At 37.4% G+C, this 18,791-nt stretch overlaps 1 protein-coding gene across 1 annotated transcript in view; it reads right to left on the bottom strand.

The window, feature by feature from the left end:
• Positions 1 to 3,050: 3,050 nt before the first annotated feature.
• UHMK1 (U2AF homology motif kinase 1) overlaps positions 3,051 to 18,791 on the bottom strand; it is a 29,843-nt gene continuing 14,102 nt past the window's right edge. The window contains exons 5-8 of the mRNA XM_023190331.2: positions 17,847 to 17,923; positions 17,598 to 17,696; positions 13,860 to 13,948; positions 3,051 to 9,597 (exon numbers count right to left, since the gene is read on the bottom strand). Of these exons, the coding sequence (XP_023046099.1) occupies positions 9,451 to 9,597; positions 13,860 to 13,948; positions 17,598 to 17,696; positions 17,847 to 17,923 (412 nt within the window). The 3' untranslated portion in view covers positions 3,051 to 9,450. The remainder of the gene's footprint in view (positions 9,598 to 13,859; positions 13,949 to 17,597; positions 17,697 to 17,846; positions 17,924 to 18,791) is intronic.

Genomic DNA, 18,791 nt, shown 5'->3' with positions numbered 1-18,791 from the left:
TTTTATTTTATTGTTTTTCTTCTTTTAGACAGAGCCTGGCTCTGTCGCCCAGGCTGGAGTGCAGTGGCGCAATCTTGGCTTACTGCAACCACTGCCTCCTAGGTTCAGGCGATTCTCATGCCTCTGCCTCCCGAGTAGCTGGGATTACAGGCGCAGCCACCATGCCTGGCTAATTTCTTCCTGTTTTATTTTTGAGACATGGTCTCACTCTGTGATCTGGGCTGGAGTGCACTTGGTCTCATCACGGCTCACTGTAGCCTTGACCTCCCAGGCACAGGTGATACTCCTACCTCAGCCTTCCAGGTAGCTGGGACTACAGGTGTACGCCACCATGCCAGGCTAATTTTTCTATTTTTTGTATAGACAGGGTTTCGCCATGTTTCCCAGGTTGGTCTCGAACTCCTGGCTCAAGCGATCCACCCACCTCGACCTCACAAAATGTTGGGATTACAGGCGTGTGCCACTGTGCCTGGCCTGAATGGAATTTTAATAAGAGGATCAGAAACAGGAAAAAGTATGGACTTTGCAGAAATACAGGTAAGTGTAGCTGCAGCATGAAATATAAACAGAGAAAGAGACAGGAGGCATGATTGACAGGTGGAGCCAGATTGTAAAAAGTCTTATATGCCAATTCAAGGGAATTACATATTATTTTGAAGGCAAATGGGCAGAATAAGAAATAAAATGAAGAATTTTAAACATAAGTAGCATGATCAGGCTTCTTTTTAAAAATGAAAACTGTTAGCAATGTTAAGAGACAAGAGGGCAGGAGACAGGGATCTTGTAAGAAGCTCTAGTAAAAGATCAAGGACTAAACCAAGTAGTATCTGAGGAAATGAAAAAGGGAAGCTGGATCTGGAAGGAATTACTGGGTTGACTAGCAGGCAATCTAGCACAGTGGTGACTCTGGAGTTAGATATTCATTTGTCCACTGTGTAAACCCTAGGAAGTCTTCCTCATAGGCTTGTTGGGAGGATTAGGGGTAGGTAGGGGGAAAGATAATGCACAAAAAGTATTTAGCACAACATCCTGGCGCAAAATAACGCTCAGTTACTCACTATTCTACCACCAGCGAGATGAAGAGATTGAGCTACTCCTAAGTAGCTCTAGAATAAAGGACTGCTTCTGCTTTTCAATTGTGAACAATGCTCTTTGTTTAGATGAGTGGTTCTCAAAGTGCAGTCTCCACACTAGCAGCAGCAACAGCCCCACCTGAGAACTTGTTAGAAATGCAAATTCTTGAATCCCACAAAACTAGTCAGAAACTCTAGGGGCGGGGCCCAGCAGTCGGTAGCCTAACAGGCCCTCCCAGGTGATTCTGTTATATGCTGAGGGATGAGAATTACTGGTTTAAATATTCTTATCTCCAGTCTAAGTTATTAAAACAGTCTCTTAGGGTGTCCCTCCTAACAATATTTTCCTGTTGAATTTATCTTCCAGATCTGTCACCGACTTCCTAAAACAACATGCCAATGCCACTCCCAGACAGACCAGTATATAAATACCACCTCTCAGTTTTATGAAATGTCGGGCAAGTCTCTTTATTTGGGTTAATTGGGTCTCAGTTGTCTCAGTTAATTGGGTCTCAGTTCCCACATGGAAAAAGAGAACATTAAACATGATATAAACTAAAATGGTATCCATCACCTAGTTGATGCATCATGATTTATGGCTGTTTTATTACTATTGCACCTATTATCTCATTTGGTCCTCACAACATAAAAATACAGCTATTATCAAAGCAGAATCACTGGATTAAGGATATCCAAGTTGATAAAACAGCCAAGACTAGAACACAAATTTCCTGACTCTGAACTCTGGTTCTTTTCATTAGACCTGGCTGTTTCTACAATATCAAGAACACTTTTCCAAAACAAAAAATTACATATTAGTATTGTCAATATGATGCAAGATTTCCAAAAGTGAAAAATCATATTCTTTAGAAATGGGTGGTTAAAGCTATATGGAAATTTTTAATGGCAGTTTTTCGTTAAAATTAAATCATAAAATAAATATATTTACCTGTTATCTGAGTATTTATACTAAGTATAGAAAAAGTTGAAATTAAAAAGACACTCCTTTATTTTTAAGCTTTTATTTTATCACTCGTATCAAACACATCAGAAAGCATTATCAACAGTGCATCTTATGGTAAGTCAGTTTACAACAAAACTGAACAAGGCAATTGTGTTTACAGAAAAAGTCTTCAGCAAAAAAGTATGCAATACAGTCAACTGAAACGCATTGTTCATACTTTTTAGGAATATAGGAAAGTGGAAAATAACAGTTCTTTGCTATTCAGCAGGAAAGAGTTTAAACGACTTGAATGGAAATCAGAAATTTAGGGATTTGAGAAAATAACTTTTTGGTACTGACACACATCTACATATATAGTCCCACTTAACTTTTGTTTTTGTTCTTTCTTTTTTTTTTGAGATGGAGTCTCGCTCTGTCACCCAGGCTGGAGTGCAGTGGCAGGATCTCGGCTCACTGCAAGCTCCACCTCCCGAGTTCACGCCATTCTCCTGCCTCAGCCTCCTGAGTAGCTGGGACTACAGGTGCCCACCACCGCGCCCGGCTAATTTTTTGTATTTTTAGTAGAGACGGGGTTTCACCATGGTCTCGATCTCCTGACCTTGTGATCCGCCCACCTCGGCCTCCCAAAGTGCTGGGATTACAGGTGTGAGCCACCGCGCCCAGCCTGTTTTTTCTTTAAAAAAAAAAAAAACAAAACCTCACAAACAATGAGACATCACAAATAATACAGCAGAACCATAGTGCCAAGAAATGCCAAGACCAGTATGCTACTGATACAACTGGTAGAAATGTTACAGACAACTATTCACTAGGTATTGTAATATTCTTGTAGTTCTGAGGTGAAGGTAAACCAACAGGAGAGATTACTCCTTGTAACTGGCTTTGGTTTAAGTGATCTTTCACATTTTTTTCTAACCATACCTTCTTATAAAAAATGTAGCAATTACATGTTACTGAGGGAAAATAGTACTAGGTTTTAATATTCACAACCAACTACTCCAGCTGACACAGGATGCCATCAACTTAACATTTATTGATCTTAATTAGATTTTCTAAGAGTGATCAATAGATAGCAAAGATGGAGCCCTTTGGGGAAAAAATAAAATCCCTTCTACCCCAGATTTGACACTGTTAGGAGGTTATAAAGGAATGTTAAATTATTTAAGATTTCAAAAAAGAATTAAGAATGGAAGAGTAAATTCTGCTGGAAAAGATATGACAGCTTTACAGTCTGCAAAGTAAATAATCTACAGAGATGCAGCTTAACTTTTTTTTTAATTATAATAAATATACTTACTTCCTTAAGGTGCTGTAACTTTGCAGCTAGTGCATACTAATGCCACCCACTGTACCCAATGTGCAAAAGGAAATAATGGAGATGGCTAACCTCCAGTTTTCTAATCCTTGATTTGCGTAAGTGGTAATGTACACCAAATACACAAAAGCTGGAGTACAAATATTTATTTTTAAACATTAGGCCAAACTGAATATAGATATTTAATCTGGTTTCACAAACTCTTAAAATACTTTTCTGAGGAAACAATGATGAGGAATGTGTAGGAAAGGCAATGTTTCTATGCTAGCGGTACCAAACCTGGAACTTTAAGTATCATGCTTAGCTCATTAACTATATGGAAGATTACTAAGACCAGTAAGGGAGCCATTTTCTTGCCCTCCTCTATTTTTTTATTACTTATTTCTCTCCTCTTTACTCTTAAAATTGGCAGTCTTCTGACAACCCATGCTAATAAAATAATATAGCTATATATAATTCAAATAACTAAGGAACTTTTGAGTCCATATATGCAGGATTTTTGAATACCTCACTGCATTTGCTCTTACACCCTCACTGTCCTGATATCATAAATATTATTAAGGGAAGATAACTTAGAAGAGAAAAGCAATTCCAACCTGGGATAAAAAAGTGATTACAAATAATTATCTTGTTGAAAACAATGGCTCATGGTAACAAGTAGCTCTGAGTTTTCACATAAAGATTCCTCCCCTCCAAAAAAACAAAATACGAACAATTCCAGATTTTTTCCCCCAGAATGTGACTTATTTCCATTATACAAAGCAGTATAACAAAACAAGTTCTCTTCTGCATAAAAAAGATTAATGGTCTATAAGACAAATAAGATAGAATGCTTCTCTTTGCCTTTAAATTAAAATACTATGAACCTAGGTAACAAAACATACATGGCTTTCTTCAAAAGAGCCACCAGCTTTCTTCCGGTTATTGTGACAGCTATCCAATTTAACGGGAAATAACACTCAAGCAGTCATTTGAGAAGTTTCCCATGAATTCCAGTATTTACAGAGCCACAAACACAACTGCCACAATTATGACAACTCTCTGAAAAGCACAAATAAAGCAAATTTAAAACATTAATCCTCATAAGCAGTACAAGGCAGAACAAAAGTGCTGACTGGTAGGAAAATGAATAAAAGTTTCCTATCAGGAAAATAAAGTTTGTGTAAACTATCTTATATCCTGAAGATCATTTTAATGACCACCTATAAAATATAAAGTTTCCTAAATACTCTGATTTATAGATATTTCTCTTACAGTCCACTGCTCCTATAAAATTACAGCAAAAATATTAAAATTATTTACCTTCTTCTTAAATATCCACGGCACTTGTCAAGTACATGTCACTGTGAATCTGCTGGTCATTATATAGTTTTAAAAACAGTGAAAAACATCTGAGGGAGGCGACTACAATAACAAACATGACATATCCTACAGTATCAGGCAGAGAAGCTATCCTAAAACAAATGAAACCAAATTTTACAATTCTGGGTACTCCAAAAACTAAAATATCCATGTTCTTCTGTGATTAAGAATGGGACTTATCTTAATATACTACAAGAGGCTCAGCTCCGTATGATGGAGACAACATTTTTATATTCATCAAGAAAGCTAATAAGTAATACTAACTTGAAACACTACCATCTCAAAATAAAGGTGATTGAGCACCTTAAGAAATGGGGATTCTTTTGAGCTAATTGTGACCAAGTACTTGTCTATATGTGAGCATAACTGACAAGAAATAAAATTATATCAGAGAGCTACAGTAATACAATTTGACGAAGGAACGTGATGTTAAAAACAGAACTAGAGATCCAAGAAGAATTAAATTCTGCCAGACAATTCTGGCTTTTCCATCATACATAATATTGGAATAAAATCAAACATGAAGTTTTACACATACAAAAAAATAAGGTAAACCAAGGCTATTTCCAGGCAGATAGTGAATCTATATATGAAAAATAAAACAAAAGGTAAACCAAGAAAAGTTTGGACTTTTATACTATCATATGTGACTCAATCTAAAAGTTACTCCAGGAAAAAGGCAGAAGTGCTATTAATTATCATCATCTGGGAAGTTTTCACCCAAATGAGTTTTAATATTTTCCAGGAAACACAAGGCACTTGCTTAAATCTTTATCTACACATCCATCAGACTCAAAGTCATGATGTGATTCCATCTGTACCCGAATCTGAATAAAGCCACCTAGCATGTACCCTTGCATAAGTGTCTAGGTAAATATATGGTTACTGAGTGTCTCCCCTACTCCTTCACCCAGTAACTATGTTGTTACAATTACTATCATTTACAATGGTGCTGATTTTCATTAAATTAATTGTACAAAAAAAAAAAAAAAAGTCATGCTGCCAAGTATACTGATAGTAGAAAGTACATGTAAGATAGGTCTAACAGTCAGAAAATAAGACCCAAAACAAAAGGATACCCAAATGTTAGTTATCTGCATGATGAATTAACTAAAACAAGCCATGAAACAGCATCTGATAAGTGCTCTAACTCTGCCCTTTATTCCAGAAAAGTAACTGATGCCCTTACCAGAGTGAAGGTCCAGTGTAATAAGACAGAAAAAAGCCTCTGCCCATGGTTTCTCTTCAGCTTTCTCTACATGGCAGCATTCCTTATAATACATTTGCTCAATAATTAAAATATAAGCAACATGAATCTAGAAGACAAGTTAAATAAGCATTCAGAGATTTTCTTTTAAAGAATAATTTAACATATCTCAGCACTCTTAAGCAGCTGGAGTACCAAAAAGAAGGCAATATTTCTCTCAATATAAACAAAGAGAAGTTCGAGTAAAACCATACTTATGGTTTTTGTTCTAAAAGCAGCCAGTTTGGCTCAAGGCATAGCAGAAAGGGAATCCCTCTAAAGAGAGCTGCTATATTGGTGGCCACAAAAAAGGAAGACATCCAGTGGTAATAAATGCGGATCTCTTATTGCAAGAGGATAGTTTTAAAAAATTCCTTTAAAAGGCAGTCAGAACTTTTAGTTAATGCTGTCTCTTACTGAGGTGCCCAACTCTACTTGTTTTTGTCCTGTAAATACAGCATTAGTTTTGATAGTGGCTAGCTAGCTACCCCCTCCAAATATGCTTCAAAAGAATCAAGTATTTCCTACAAAATAATCACTGTATGTGCCTTTTCTGGGTGTAAAATGTACCACAGTAATACCCCAACGATGTAACTGGGAAGGTGAGAGGCATGGAAGCACAGGTATTAATTTAGGGAATGAAAAACTACCTGAGACAGAATTTGCCCAAAAGGGTAGGAGTTAAGTGACATGAACCCTCACCTCTTTACCCTTTCTCTCAAAAAGAAAATTCTAGGTTTTTCAATAACTTCAGTAAATCAAAATCCCTATGTATATATTTCATCCTAATCATGAAACTTACATCTTTTGATAATATTTGGTTCAGGTTTAAGAAAGATAATATCAGAGGTGGGAGGGATAATCTGCTAATGTGATCTTTGGTAGAATGGGCTAAGCTATAAAATAATTTAAATCATAGGAGGCATTTCTTTTTCAATTCTCTGGCTTTAATATAAAACATGTAGCCGGGTATGGTGGCAAGTACCTGTAATCCCAGCTACTGGAGAGGCTGAGACAGGAGAATCGCTCAAACCTGGGAGGCAGAGGTTGCAGTGAGCTGAAATTGAGCCACTGCACTCCAGCCTGGGCAACAGAGCAAGACACCGTCTCAAAAAAAAAAAAAAAAAAAAAAAAAACCATCTAATTAAATGCGTGGTTAATTCAAGGCTCATCAATTATTCCCTCAGCTCCCTTAAAATCTAGTTAGCATCTTCTGTAACAAAATTCTACAGTGTCAAGCACTAAATATATGTATGAATGTATCAGCAATAAGATGACAATCAAAGAATGCTGTGAAGATTGGCATCAAGATGTTAGCAGCATACTGCAGGACTAGGCTTAGAAGACTACCTGCAGTTTATTTGTAAAGATTTTTCTTTTGGGGGAGGAGGGGAGTGAAAAGTAAATGTGCTAACTTAGGATACTTGCCCTTATAAAGAATTCCTTTGTATCCCATGTTCATCGTATTTAAGGACCTGATGTTTCTAATCACCACAAAATCTGCTACCCATATGAACATTTAGGAAAGTTTAGGTCTTCACAATACAGGTTCTGCCCACTTGAATTCTGACTTGAAAACAAACCAATTTATAATCAACCCCTGAAAGGGCCAAAATAAAAAAAAAAAAATTGTTCTTCCTTCTAAGGGCATGTTTTGGGGAACATGCCAAAAGACCCTTTGGTAATTCATAAATCAGCCTCCTTAAGCCAAATTTGGTTTCATAATAAACATTAAAGGACAGTCCTGAATTTGACAATTGTAAATAACTAAAATATCAAACAGTAATTGTTTGAATGGGGTAATAATATATTTCATTCTGTAAAATGCAAATTCTAATTGAACTCTCAGCAACCTGCATGGCAAACATAAGGAAATATGAGGAGGCTTCCAGCAGGGAAAGATAGAAGACTTTTTCCTTAGGAAAAAATAAATAAATAAAAAAATTAATAACCTGTATATAACTTGTCATTTTTTTTTTGGTATTATCAGTGCTTCATAAAGGCATCCTAACTTTTATATCTTTAAAGATAACCTATCACGAAATAAGAAGAATCCGTAATTATAATTCTAAAAACTATGTAATCAGCTTGTGTCCATGAACACACGCATAGCAGCATCCTCTACTCAGGGACACATTACGTTGCTATGAATCCTTTTAAGAATTCTTTGAGTTTTTCTTCCTTTCTACTTCTACTTCATTATATCTACACCTTTCTTAACTAACTTGCAGTCAAAAGCCAAACTACCTGGGATGCTGTTCCTCTAGTCTGTCTTCAGCTAAGGATAGAGGCAGAGAATGAGGGAAGTGGAGGAAAAAGGGAGCAAGGATATGAGAAACAGAAAGGAGGAAAAAATAATCCTTTATTTTCCATCCTCTCTTCACCCATTTTTTTTCTTTTCCCTTCACTGTATATCTAATTCTTTTGACCCACTTCAATTTTCCATCATAGTAGATAGAGCCACATCTTGAGAAACCTTAAAACTATAGATTTACTACAAAAAAGATGAGCTAATACCAAGTCTAAAGTACTTTAGACTAAAAGAGGGGTTGATTTACATCTGGCAAAACTTAAGTCTCTGTTCCAATCATTTTAGAAGTCTCAATTTAACTCCAGGCTAGACTCGTTTGTTCTAAGCCTCTCAGGAATTATCTGTTTTGTCATTTACACTGTATCAGACAGACTACCTCTCAAAAAATGTATATCCTAAATCTTACGGATGTGAAACAGGTAGGGAAGAAATGAGTATAGACTGTATTAGCTCACAGGATTCACACTATAAAGTACACTGACTCAAATTTTCTCTAATCATTCATACCTGCACACTCAAGCATACGTACTAGACATAAAAATTGTGCAAGATCAAGCATCAGCTTTCTATTTTAAAAGCCTTAATTTAAAAAAACTTAGATAGGCTCACTGCAGTTCCTTTAAAGGAATATTCAGTACTACAGTACTCCTTTAAGAAAAAATTCACAACTCAGTGTTAAGAACACAGTAGGTAACTGCTGCTTGACAATTACTTAACATTACTGAGAGCATCCAGTGCCAGCTTATGGATATCAACAATAAGGAAGAACCACTGGACAACATAAAGAAATAATCTGTAAATGATGTCACCAAACCTAACAAATTTGTTAGTATTTACCAAGACATGATATTATTCATCCTTGCTTTATGACCCATGAAATAATTAAGATTTTTTTAGGTTACATACTGAAGAGCAACACCTGCTCTCCTGCACAAAAAAGGGTTGCCCACATGGATGCTCTAAAACCCCTCAATGTATAGCTGAGAGGTCTTGTCCTACTCAGTGCCAAATATATGCAATGCAGTCACTGCTTGGGCAATGGCTGCACATTAGTAGGATTAAATAAATGTACAAAGTACCTTCTTAAAATGGTAAGGGGGTACTCCTGCATTCAGATGTGGAATACAATAACCCAAGAAATGGAAGAGGAAAAAAAGGAAACAGTCCTTAGGTTACTGATTAAAGCAAGGTTTGATACAGATATCCCCTCTTGTAGGCACTCAGCGGGTAGAATGTAGCCACAACAAACTTTCCATCAAACATCCTTCCAGTCAGTAATTTCTGCGCAGCTTTGGAATCACCAGCATTTGCATACTCGACAAAGACCTGAAAGAAGACAGAGAAAAAAACGTCATTTCATTTCCACCAAGATTGTTTTAGACCAGTGCTTTACCACCTTTCATGGACATATATCAACTGGAGATCTTATTAAAATGCAGATTTTGCTTCCTTAGGTCTAAGATGTTGTCTGAGTTTCTGTTCTAAACAAACTTTCAGGTGATACCGATGCTACTGGTCCATGAACTATACTTCAGGGCAGCAAGGTTTAGAATACTTCCTCACAACTCAGCTTAACTCTGAAAAATCTCTCAAAGACAAGTTGTGAGAATCATGTACAATCTTTTGCCAAGGTCATTACAGGAGTGATGAATAACACTAGACATCTGCCAAAGATAGGGTTGAATAGCCCAGACAGCAACTGCATTTCAATGGTATCTGGATGATATTCTGTACTTTTAGAAATGAAAAAGGAAAAAATATTGGTCAAAAGCTGCTGGAAATTGCACCTATTAGGAGGTACAATTTGGCCAGGTGCAGGGGCTCACGCCTGTAATCCCAGCACTTTGGGAGGCTGAGGCAGGTGGATCACAAGGTCAGGAATTCGAGATTAGCCTGGCCAACATGGTGAAACTCTGTCTCTACTAAAAATACAAAAATTAGCTGGGCAGGTGGCGCGCGCCTGTAATCCCAGCTACTCAAGGGGCTGAGGCAGGAGAATCGCTTGAACCTGGGAGGCGGAGGTTGCAGAGAGCCGAGATTGTACCACTGCACTCCAGCTGGGCAACAACAGAGCAAGACTCCATCTCAAAAATAAACAAACAAAATCTAACCGCGTGTGGTAGCACGCGCCTGTAATCCCAGCTACTTGGGAGGCAGAGTTGGGAGGATCACTTGAGCCCAGGAAGTCGAGGCTGCAAAAAGTCAAGATCACGCCACTGTATGTACTCCAGCCTGGGTTACAGAGCAAGACCCTGTCCCCCACTCCACCACACCCTAAAAAGGAATAATGAATCTATTCCTGATTTTTTTTTTTACCCGATTCTTAATTATTCCCAAACCTATAGACCAAAGTTCAATAAATGAGTAGACATGCATTTATAGAAGGAATATCATGTTTTCTATAATACTCCTTGCTTCAGATAGGCTATACTTTTCTATACTACACCATCCCACACTAAGAAAGGCATCTTATTTTTATAATTCATTATGAAATTAATAGGGCTATATCATTTTAATTCTGATTTTTATAATTGCATTATCAGACGCATTCATTATGTTTCAGTGTTTTTTGTAACACTCCTTATAAAACCATGTTTACTTGAATTGAAAATTCGAATAAAAAAAGAAAATTCAAATGAAGAATGGCTTTGACAACTAGGTAATGAACATTTTCAAAAGTCTGAATAGATTAAATCTGTGATTCCAAGAGTTTATCAAAAGCAGCTTTCACTCTCCTTTAAATGTCAGTGAAAACCTCTCAAAATAACAACTTTCCTCTCACTGATACTTTTTTCATATCATCTTAAACCTGGATACTTCTCTCTGGAAAAGACTTCTCCTATCTCTCTATTCTGTATCTTCCACTTCCTTTTGACCCCTGGGGCTAATATTGAGTCAGATCATGTTAGCCCTTCTTTCCAAATCTTCCAATACCTTGCCCTAGTTACGAGTAAAAGCCAATATAATCTCAATACTCTATCAAGCTCACTCTACTTAGTATGCCCCCTACAACTCCCTAATCTCTCTGATCTAATCTCCTACTATTCTTCTTTCTCACTCTGCTACAGCCACACTGGCCTCCTCATATCTGCCAGGAATACTCAGGATCTTGCTGTTCCTTTTGCCTAAAATTCTCTTCCTCGCTTCCCTCAAATCTTGTCTCATATAACCTTCTCAGTATGTCCTTCCCTACTAACCCATTTAAAAGTGCAACCCACCCTACCTATCCTAGCACTCCTTAAGGTTCTTCCTTAATCTGTTTTTCTCCCTAGCACTTATCATCACATTTTAAAAAATCTGATTTGACCACTTCTATGACGGGTACCTACAACATAATAAATGCTCAATAAATATCAGTTACATGACTAAACAGCAAGCACAGAATTATACATATTAGTACTCAGTATGTGATACTAAATGTAAAACTATTATCACTAGTTTGGCAATAACTTTTCATTAGGACTAGAATAAAATTGTGTTCATATTTTTGTTTTCATATTTTTTCAGTTGCCAGGAATGTTCATAACACTAAGCTATTAAGATAAAATAACAGCTGGGCGCAGTGGCTCATGCCTTTAGTCCCAGCACTTAAGGAGGCTGAATCGGGTGGATCTCTTGAATTCAGGTGTTCAAGACCACCCTGGACAACATGGCAAAACCTCGTCTCTATTAAAAATACAAAAAATTAGCCAGGTATGGTGGCGCATATGCCTGTAGTTCCAGCTACTCAGGAGGCTGAGGAAGAAGGATCACTTGAGCCTGGAAGGCAGAGTTTGCAGAGAGCTGAGATCACACCACTGCACTCCAGCCTGGGAAACAGAGTGAGACCCTGTCTCACACACACACACACAAAAAGATAAAATAATCCACAACCAGAGATGACTGCACCCCCTAGACAACAGACATCTGGCAATGTCTAGACATTTTTGTTGTCCAAAGTGGGTAGAAATCAGGAATGCTGTTAAACGTTCTAGAATGTAGAGGACAGCTACTCCAACAAAAGAATTATCAGGCTCAAGGTCAATAGTGTCAAGAACAAGAAACCCGAAGACAGAGCAAACTAAAATTCTCTCAAAAAATAAAAATACTACAAATAAATATTTTCTTATATTCTTTGTCATATAATTTAATTTGGAATTAGAGTTTCTAAAGAAAATGTGGTGATAACAGTTTTAGCCCACACATTTTACAGATGAAGAAACTGGGGATCATCACAAAGCTAATCATACTGAGGCTAGAACTCAGGTTCAAGAATTCTCAGTGCAGCACACTTTCCTTCTTTAAACTATCACTGATAGTTTCTATTACAATTAGAACTTAACCTAACTGGCTTTCTAACTCTACTTAATTAGAACAAAATTAGACTAAAACATTTCTCTAGCTGAACCTGACATAAAGCATGATTTAGCAGTTGGTGTTATTGCTTTTATTTTTTTTGAGATGGAGTCTCGCTGTGTCACCCAGGCTGGAGTGCAATAAAGCAATCTTGGCTCGCTGCAGCTTGGCCTCCCAGGTTCAAGCAAATCTCCTGCCCAGGCCCCCGAAGAGCTGGGATTGTAGGCGCCCACCACCACGCCTGGCTAATTTTTGTATTTTTAGTAGAGACAGGATTTCACCATGTAAGATGGGGTTTCACCATGTTGGCCGGGGTGGTCTCAAACTCCTGACCTCAGGTGATATACCCACCTCGGCCTCCCAAAGTGCTAGGATTACATGCATGAGCCACTTCCCCTGGCCTGGTGTTACTGTTTACAGTGGCTCAAAAGTAGTTTTTGTTTTTTTTTTTTTTTTTTGAGACACAGTCCCACACTGTTGCCCAGGCTGAAGCGCAGTGGTGTGATCTCCGCTAACTGCAACCTCTGCCGCCCAGGTTCAAGCAATTCTCTGCCTCAGCCTCCCAAGTAGCTGGGATTAGAGGCATGCGCCACCATGCCGGGCTAATTTTTTGTATTTTTAGTAGAGACAGGGTTTCACCACGTTGGCCACGCTGGTCTCAAACTCGTGATCTCGTGATCCGCCTGCCTCAGCCTCCCAAAGTGCTGGGATTATAGGCGTGAGCCACCGCACCGGCCAAAAGTAGTGTTTTTTTGAGGCGAAGTCTCACTCATTTCTCCCAGCCCAGGCTGGAGTGCAGTGGCAGGATCTCGGCTCACTGCAACCTCTGCCTCCTGGGTTCAAGTGATTCTCCTGCCTCAGCCTCCCAAGTAGCTAGGATTACAGGTGTGTGCCACCACGCCTGGCTAACTTGTATTTTCAGTAGAGACAGGGCTTCACCATCTCTGAACTCCTGACCTCAAGTAATGCACCCACCTCAGCCTCCCAAAGTGCTGGGATTACAGGTGTGAGCCACCACACCCGGCCAATATTTAAAAAGAAAAAACAAATTTTAAGTGCTAAAAAAATGCAAGCATATTATAGAACTTTTAGAAGAAGTAAAAAATACAAGTCAGAATATACGAATCATTAAAATGCAAAACTCATAATCCTTAGCAAAATTTTGTTGTACATCTTCCTACAGAACTAAAACATTTAACACAGAATTTTAATAACCTCTGAGTAATTCTGCAATTATGAAAATATTCACTTACTTGTCCTCTGCCAGGATTTTCCTTTGGAACAAGTAGAGATACCACTGGACCATATTTTTGACACTCCTCTTTTACATCTTCTACAACATCTGATTATTAAAACATATAACAGTAACTGCTTTGATATAATAAACAAGTATTCAACATTTTAAATTTTTTAATCATCAAAGAATTCAGGAATACATAACTAGTAATGAGGTCATTTTATATCTTGAATAGTTGACATTCAAATGATTCAAAATTTTAAATAATAGTCTGTCACCTTCTACTCTCCCTGAAGGCAACACATAATGATCAGTTTCTTTTTTTCTTTTTAGACAGAGTCTCGCTCTGTCGCCCAGGCTGGAGTGCAGTGGCGCAATCTCAGCTCACTGCAACCTCCGCCTCTCAGGTTCAAGCAATTCTTCTGCCTCAGCCTCCCCAGTAGCTGGGACTACAGGTGGGTGCCACCACGCCAGGCTAATTTTTGTATTTTTAGTAGAGACAGGGTTTCACCATATTGACCAGGCTGTTCTCGAACTCCTGGTCTCGTGATCCGCCCACCTCAGCCTCCCAAAGTGCTGGGAGGCCACCGTGCCCAGCCAATTTCTTCTGTATTCTGCCATAATTATTATAAACTTATATACAAGCAAATATGAAATTATAAAAGCAAATACCTTGCTTTTTATATTAAATACGTCCTTTAAGATAAAATTATCACATAAAATTTTCTCATTTGTTTTTATGGTTACAAAATATTTTATTCTATGAATGTTCAATATATTATCTAATATGTCCAGTACCGATTAGACAACTTCCAAACTTTTACCATTAAACTCTCCCCCAGGCATATCTCATTTCATTTGTGTATTTCTTTCTTTCTTTTTTTTGAAACGGAGCCTTGCTCTGTTGCCCAGGCTGGAGTGTAGTGGCACAATGTCGGCTCACTGCAACCTCCACCTCCAGGGTTCAAGCGATTCTCCTGCCTCAGACTCTCAAGTAGCTTGGATTACAGACGTGTGCCACCACGCCCAGCTAATCTTTGCATTTTTAGTAGAGACAGGGTTTCATCACGTTGGTAAGGCTGGTCTCAAACTCCTGACCTCAGGTGATCCACCTGCCTTGGCCTCCCAAAGTGTTGGGATTACAGGCATGAGCCACCATGCCCGGTGTCACTTGTGTATTTCTAAGTTGACACTCTAGAAACAGAAATGCTGGGTCAAAACTGACATAAATTTGTAATTTTTCCAATTTGCTTTCCATAAAAGTTTACCATTGTAAACTTTCTCTAGCAATGTACAAAAATGTCTATTTCCTTATACCCTTACCCACAAGAGGATAATCAAATGTTTCATCACTGTCAATGTGGTTGATGGGTAACAAAGATATTGCAGTTTGGCTTTAATTAGCATTTCCATAATAATAATGAATAAAAGCATATGTGTAAAAGACTTGTCTACTTCCTTTTCCATAACCTGTAATAAGAGCTATAAATATTTTTTCTTTAAAGTATCCTTTGTCTTTTAATCTTTCTTAGAGTGATTTTTGTCAGGGTTGATTTTGTTCAATGCTTATTATACTGGTTCTGAGTTTTTTGCCATATTCAAAAAAGGCCTTTCCAACTTCAGGAATATTAAAAAACAAAATTATACAATGTCTTTTTATATTAAAAAATTATCTCCTTCCCACCTGCCCTACTTCCTTCCCTCATCCCTTTCTTTTCCCTCCTTCCCTATTTCATTCCCTTGTTTTAGTATTTTAATCTTTACTTGATTTGAAATTTAATTTGGTCTATAATGTAAGGTTTAACTTCCTTCCCTGCCTCTATCAAGATTACAAGACAGCTGTTCCAACACATACCATAATTTCTAGCTAAGAAACTTGTTATTTCATGATGACCCTATTCATCAAAAGTAACAAAGGTATTTAATGGTACCATATATTGTCTGCTACACTTTAGTTCACTTCAGATTCTTAAACACTAAGATTCAATAGCAACATTTAAACAAAATGTAAAGACTCAGTGTATTTAAATGCAGAAAAAAAGTCACAGCAAGATAGAAGAGTTATATGGTAGTCTAAAGGTTTATTCAAAAAAAGGCCAAGCTTCAGTTTTAAAGAAATCAAAATTATTTGGAGTAGACAGAATGAGGTGATGAAGACAGCAGGTCTTCACAAAGATGAAGACGAAAAGGACATAAGTAGTATTTTGAACTGATCCCAAGAAATTCAGAGTCATTGTACTTTTGTGACCTGAAACAATGCTGAGGGCAAGACTTTCTTTCAGATAGACAACATGAAAATTCAAGACTCTTAAAATGGTCACAGACTCAAAGAAATTACAGTTCTCTCACTACTCTGTCGGGACATGAAATCTCCACCTCCTGGGTTCAAGTGATTCTCCCACCTCAGCCTCCCAAGCAGCTGGGATTACAGGCATGTGCCGCCATGCCGAGCTAATTTTTGTAAGTCTACACTCTTAACCACTACATAAAATTGTCTCTCTAGTAGTAGTAACAATAGGTCGATGCAAATGCTTCATAGCTGTTGTCTTTGGCCTAAGTTTGGCTCTGCTTTAGCCTACTCCCTCTCTGTTTCCAAAATGTCCCTACTAAAATACAAGTTTGACTATGTCATTCTCCCATTTAAAATTATTTAATAAACTCTTTACTGCATTCAACAAAGAACAGATAGGTATTGAATACTTACCATAAGCTAGATATTATTCTATACCTGATGCAAAGTTCTTCACGTATCTGTATTTTGGTATTACCATCTCTGGGATAAAATCCAAATTCTTAAACATAGCAAACTAGTCTGTACTCTGACTACCTCATTAGCTTTAACTGATTGCTCCCCAACAAATATCTTAAGATACAGTCATACCAATCTGCTGTTTTCTGACACTTTCATCTCTGTGTTTGTGCTACGTACTTCCTAACCCCTCAACTTTTAGCCAAGCAACTCCAAATTACTGAGCTCAGCTATAACATCTGTAGAGAAGCATTCACCAGTTACTAAGACTGGGTTAAGTACTTGTCCTTTCTGCCATTGTGTAGTACCCTATCTTCAGATTATCACAACTATAATTATTTATGTAGCTGTCTCCCCTAACTATACAAAAAATGGGAAGTAATCCCATAGTAAATATTCAGTTAATATGTCTTAAATGAATAAATGCTAAAAGCAAAAAAGAGAACTAAAATGGAGAAACACAAGCATAGGGAAAGGCTAGAAGAGATAGACCAGATAGATAGAAGTTGTTGGGAAAATTAATCTTCTTCATTAACTGGGTAAAGATGAAATGTGAAAGAGTCAAAAGGACATTATGAATATAAAAGTGAGAGGGCTGGGCGCAGTGGTTCACACCTGTAATCCCAGCACTTTGAGAGGCTGAGGCTGGTGGATCACCTGAGGCCACGAGTTTGAGACCAGCTGACCAACATGGTGAAACCCCGTCCCTACTAAAAATACAAAATTAGCCGGGCCTGGTGGCACATGCTTGTAATCTCAGCTACTTGGGGGGCTGAGGCTTAAACCCAGGAGGCAGAGGTTGCAGTGAGCTGAGATCGTGCCATTGCACTCCAGCCTGACCAACGAGTGAAACTCTGCCTCAAAAACAAAAAAAAAGTGAGAGTATATTAGAGATCATATTGTTCAATATTCTCATTAGATAAATTGGAAAATATGAAAATGTTATAGATATGTTTATTCCAGACTTACTTAAGAAAGATACATTATAATTTAGAAAACACTAACCTTCATATTCCTCTTCATTCTCAAGATAATCATCATCCAGCACATTCAGCAGTCTTAGCACTGGAGTGGGAAGCATGACCAGATCTTCAATATGAGGGGCTGTTAAAATTCATCATAATATGGTTAAATTGTAAATCCCCCCAAATAAGTTGAACACCAGATAAAGGAACTTGGGAATATAAATTAGTGCAGATGTCTTGTATGACTGTCAAATGACCAAGAAAAAAAATAAAATAATATACAACTTACCAAAAGGAATGCTAAAGAATGGGCTGCACAATGCCATTTCAGCAGGAATTCTTCTGCTTGGATCATCATGAAGCATGCTAAAACACAAAAAATAGGTGCCTTATCATTTCTACTGAACCTTTTGAAAATGCAACCATTAAAGAAAGTAAGAACGTCTAAATGTTCATGACAGCATTATAGTAGCATGATTTATTGAATCATTCACCTATAAAGAATACAAATGCTATTTATTAGTAGCAATTCATGATACATACCTATGACATTATACTGTGATTTAAAATAACACTTTTGATTAATAAATGAAATACTGCAAAGTGATTCACACTCTATAACAGTGAGTGGAAAAAAAACACAGATTTAGGGTAACACAATTTAAAAAAAAAGATAGTGGTGGGATGATTGTTGAATTTCATCAAATTTCTCTAATAATAAAGCAACTAGATAGCAAAATCAAAAACCCATGGACAATATCTATAACAAAAACCATAGGGACACCCTAAATAGCCAAAGCAATCTTCAGAAAAAAGAACAAAGCTGGAAGCATTATACTACCTGATTTCAAAAAAATACTACAAAGCTACAGTAACCAAAACAGCATGGTATTGATATGAAAACAGACACAGACTGATGAAACAGAACAGAGAGCCCAGGGAAAAAAATATTTACAACCAACCGATTTTCAACAAAGGTGCCAAGAATACACAATGGGGAAAGGACAGTATTTTCAATAAACGGTGCTGGGAAAAACTGGATATTAACACACCAGAGAATAAAATTAAACCCTTATCGCTCAACTACACAAAAATCAACTCAAAATAGATTAACAATTTACACGTAAGACCCAAAACTACTAGAAGAAAACAGGAGAAAAGCTGCACAACATTGTTCTGGGCATTGAATTTTTGAATATAACTTCAACAGCACAAGCAACAAAAGCAAAAACAG

This window comes from Piliocolobus tephrosceles, chromosome 1 (assembly GCF_002776525.5).
Source record: "Piliocolobus tephrosceles isolate RC106 chromosome 1, ASM277652v3, whole genome shotgun sequence".
NCBI lineage: Eukaryota > Metazoa > Chordata > Mammalia > Primates > Cercopithecidae > Piliocolobus > Piliocolobus tephrosceles.
This window is presented reverse-complemented; position numbering and strand designations above follow the sequence as displayed.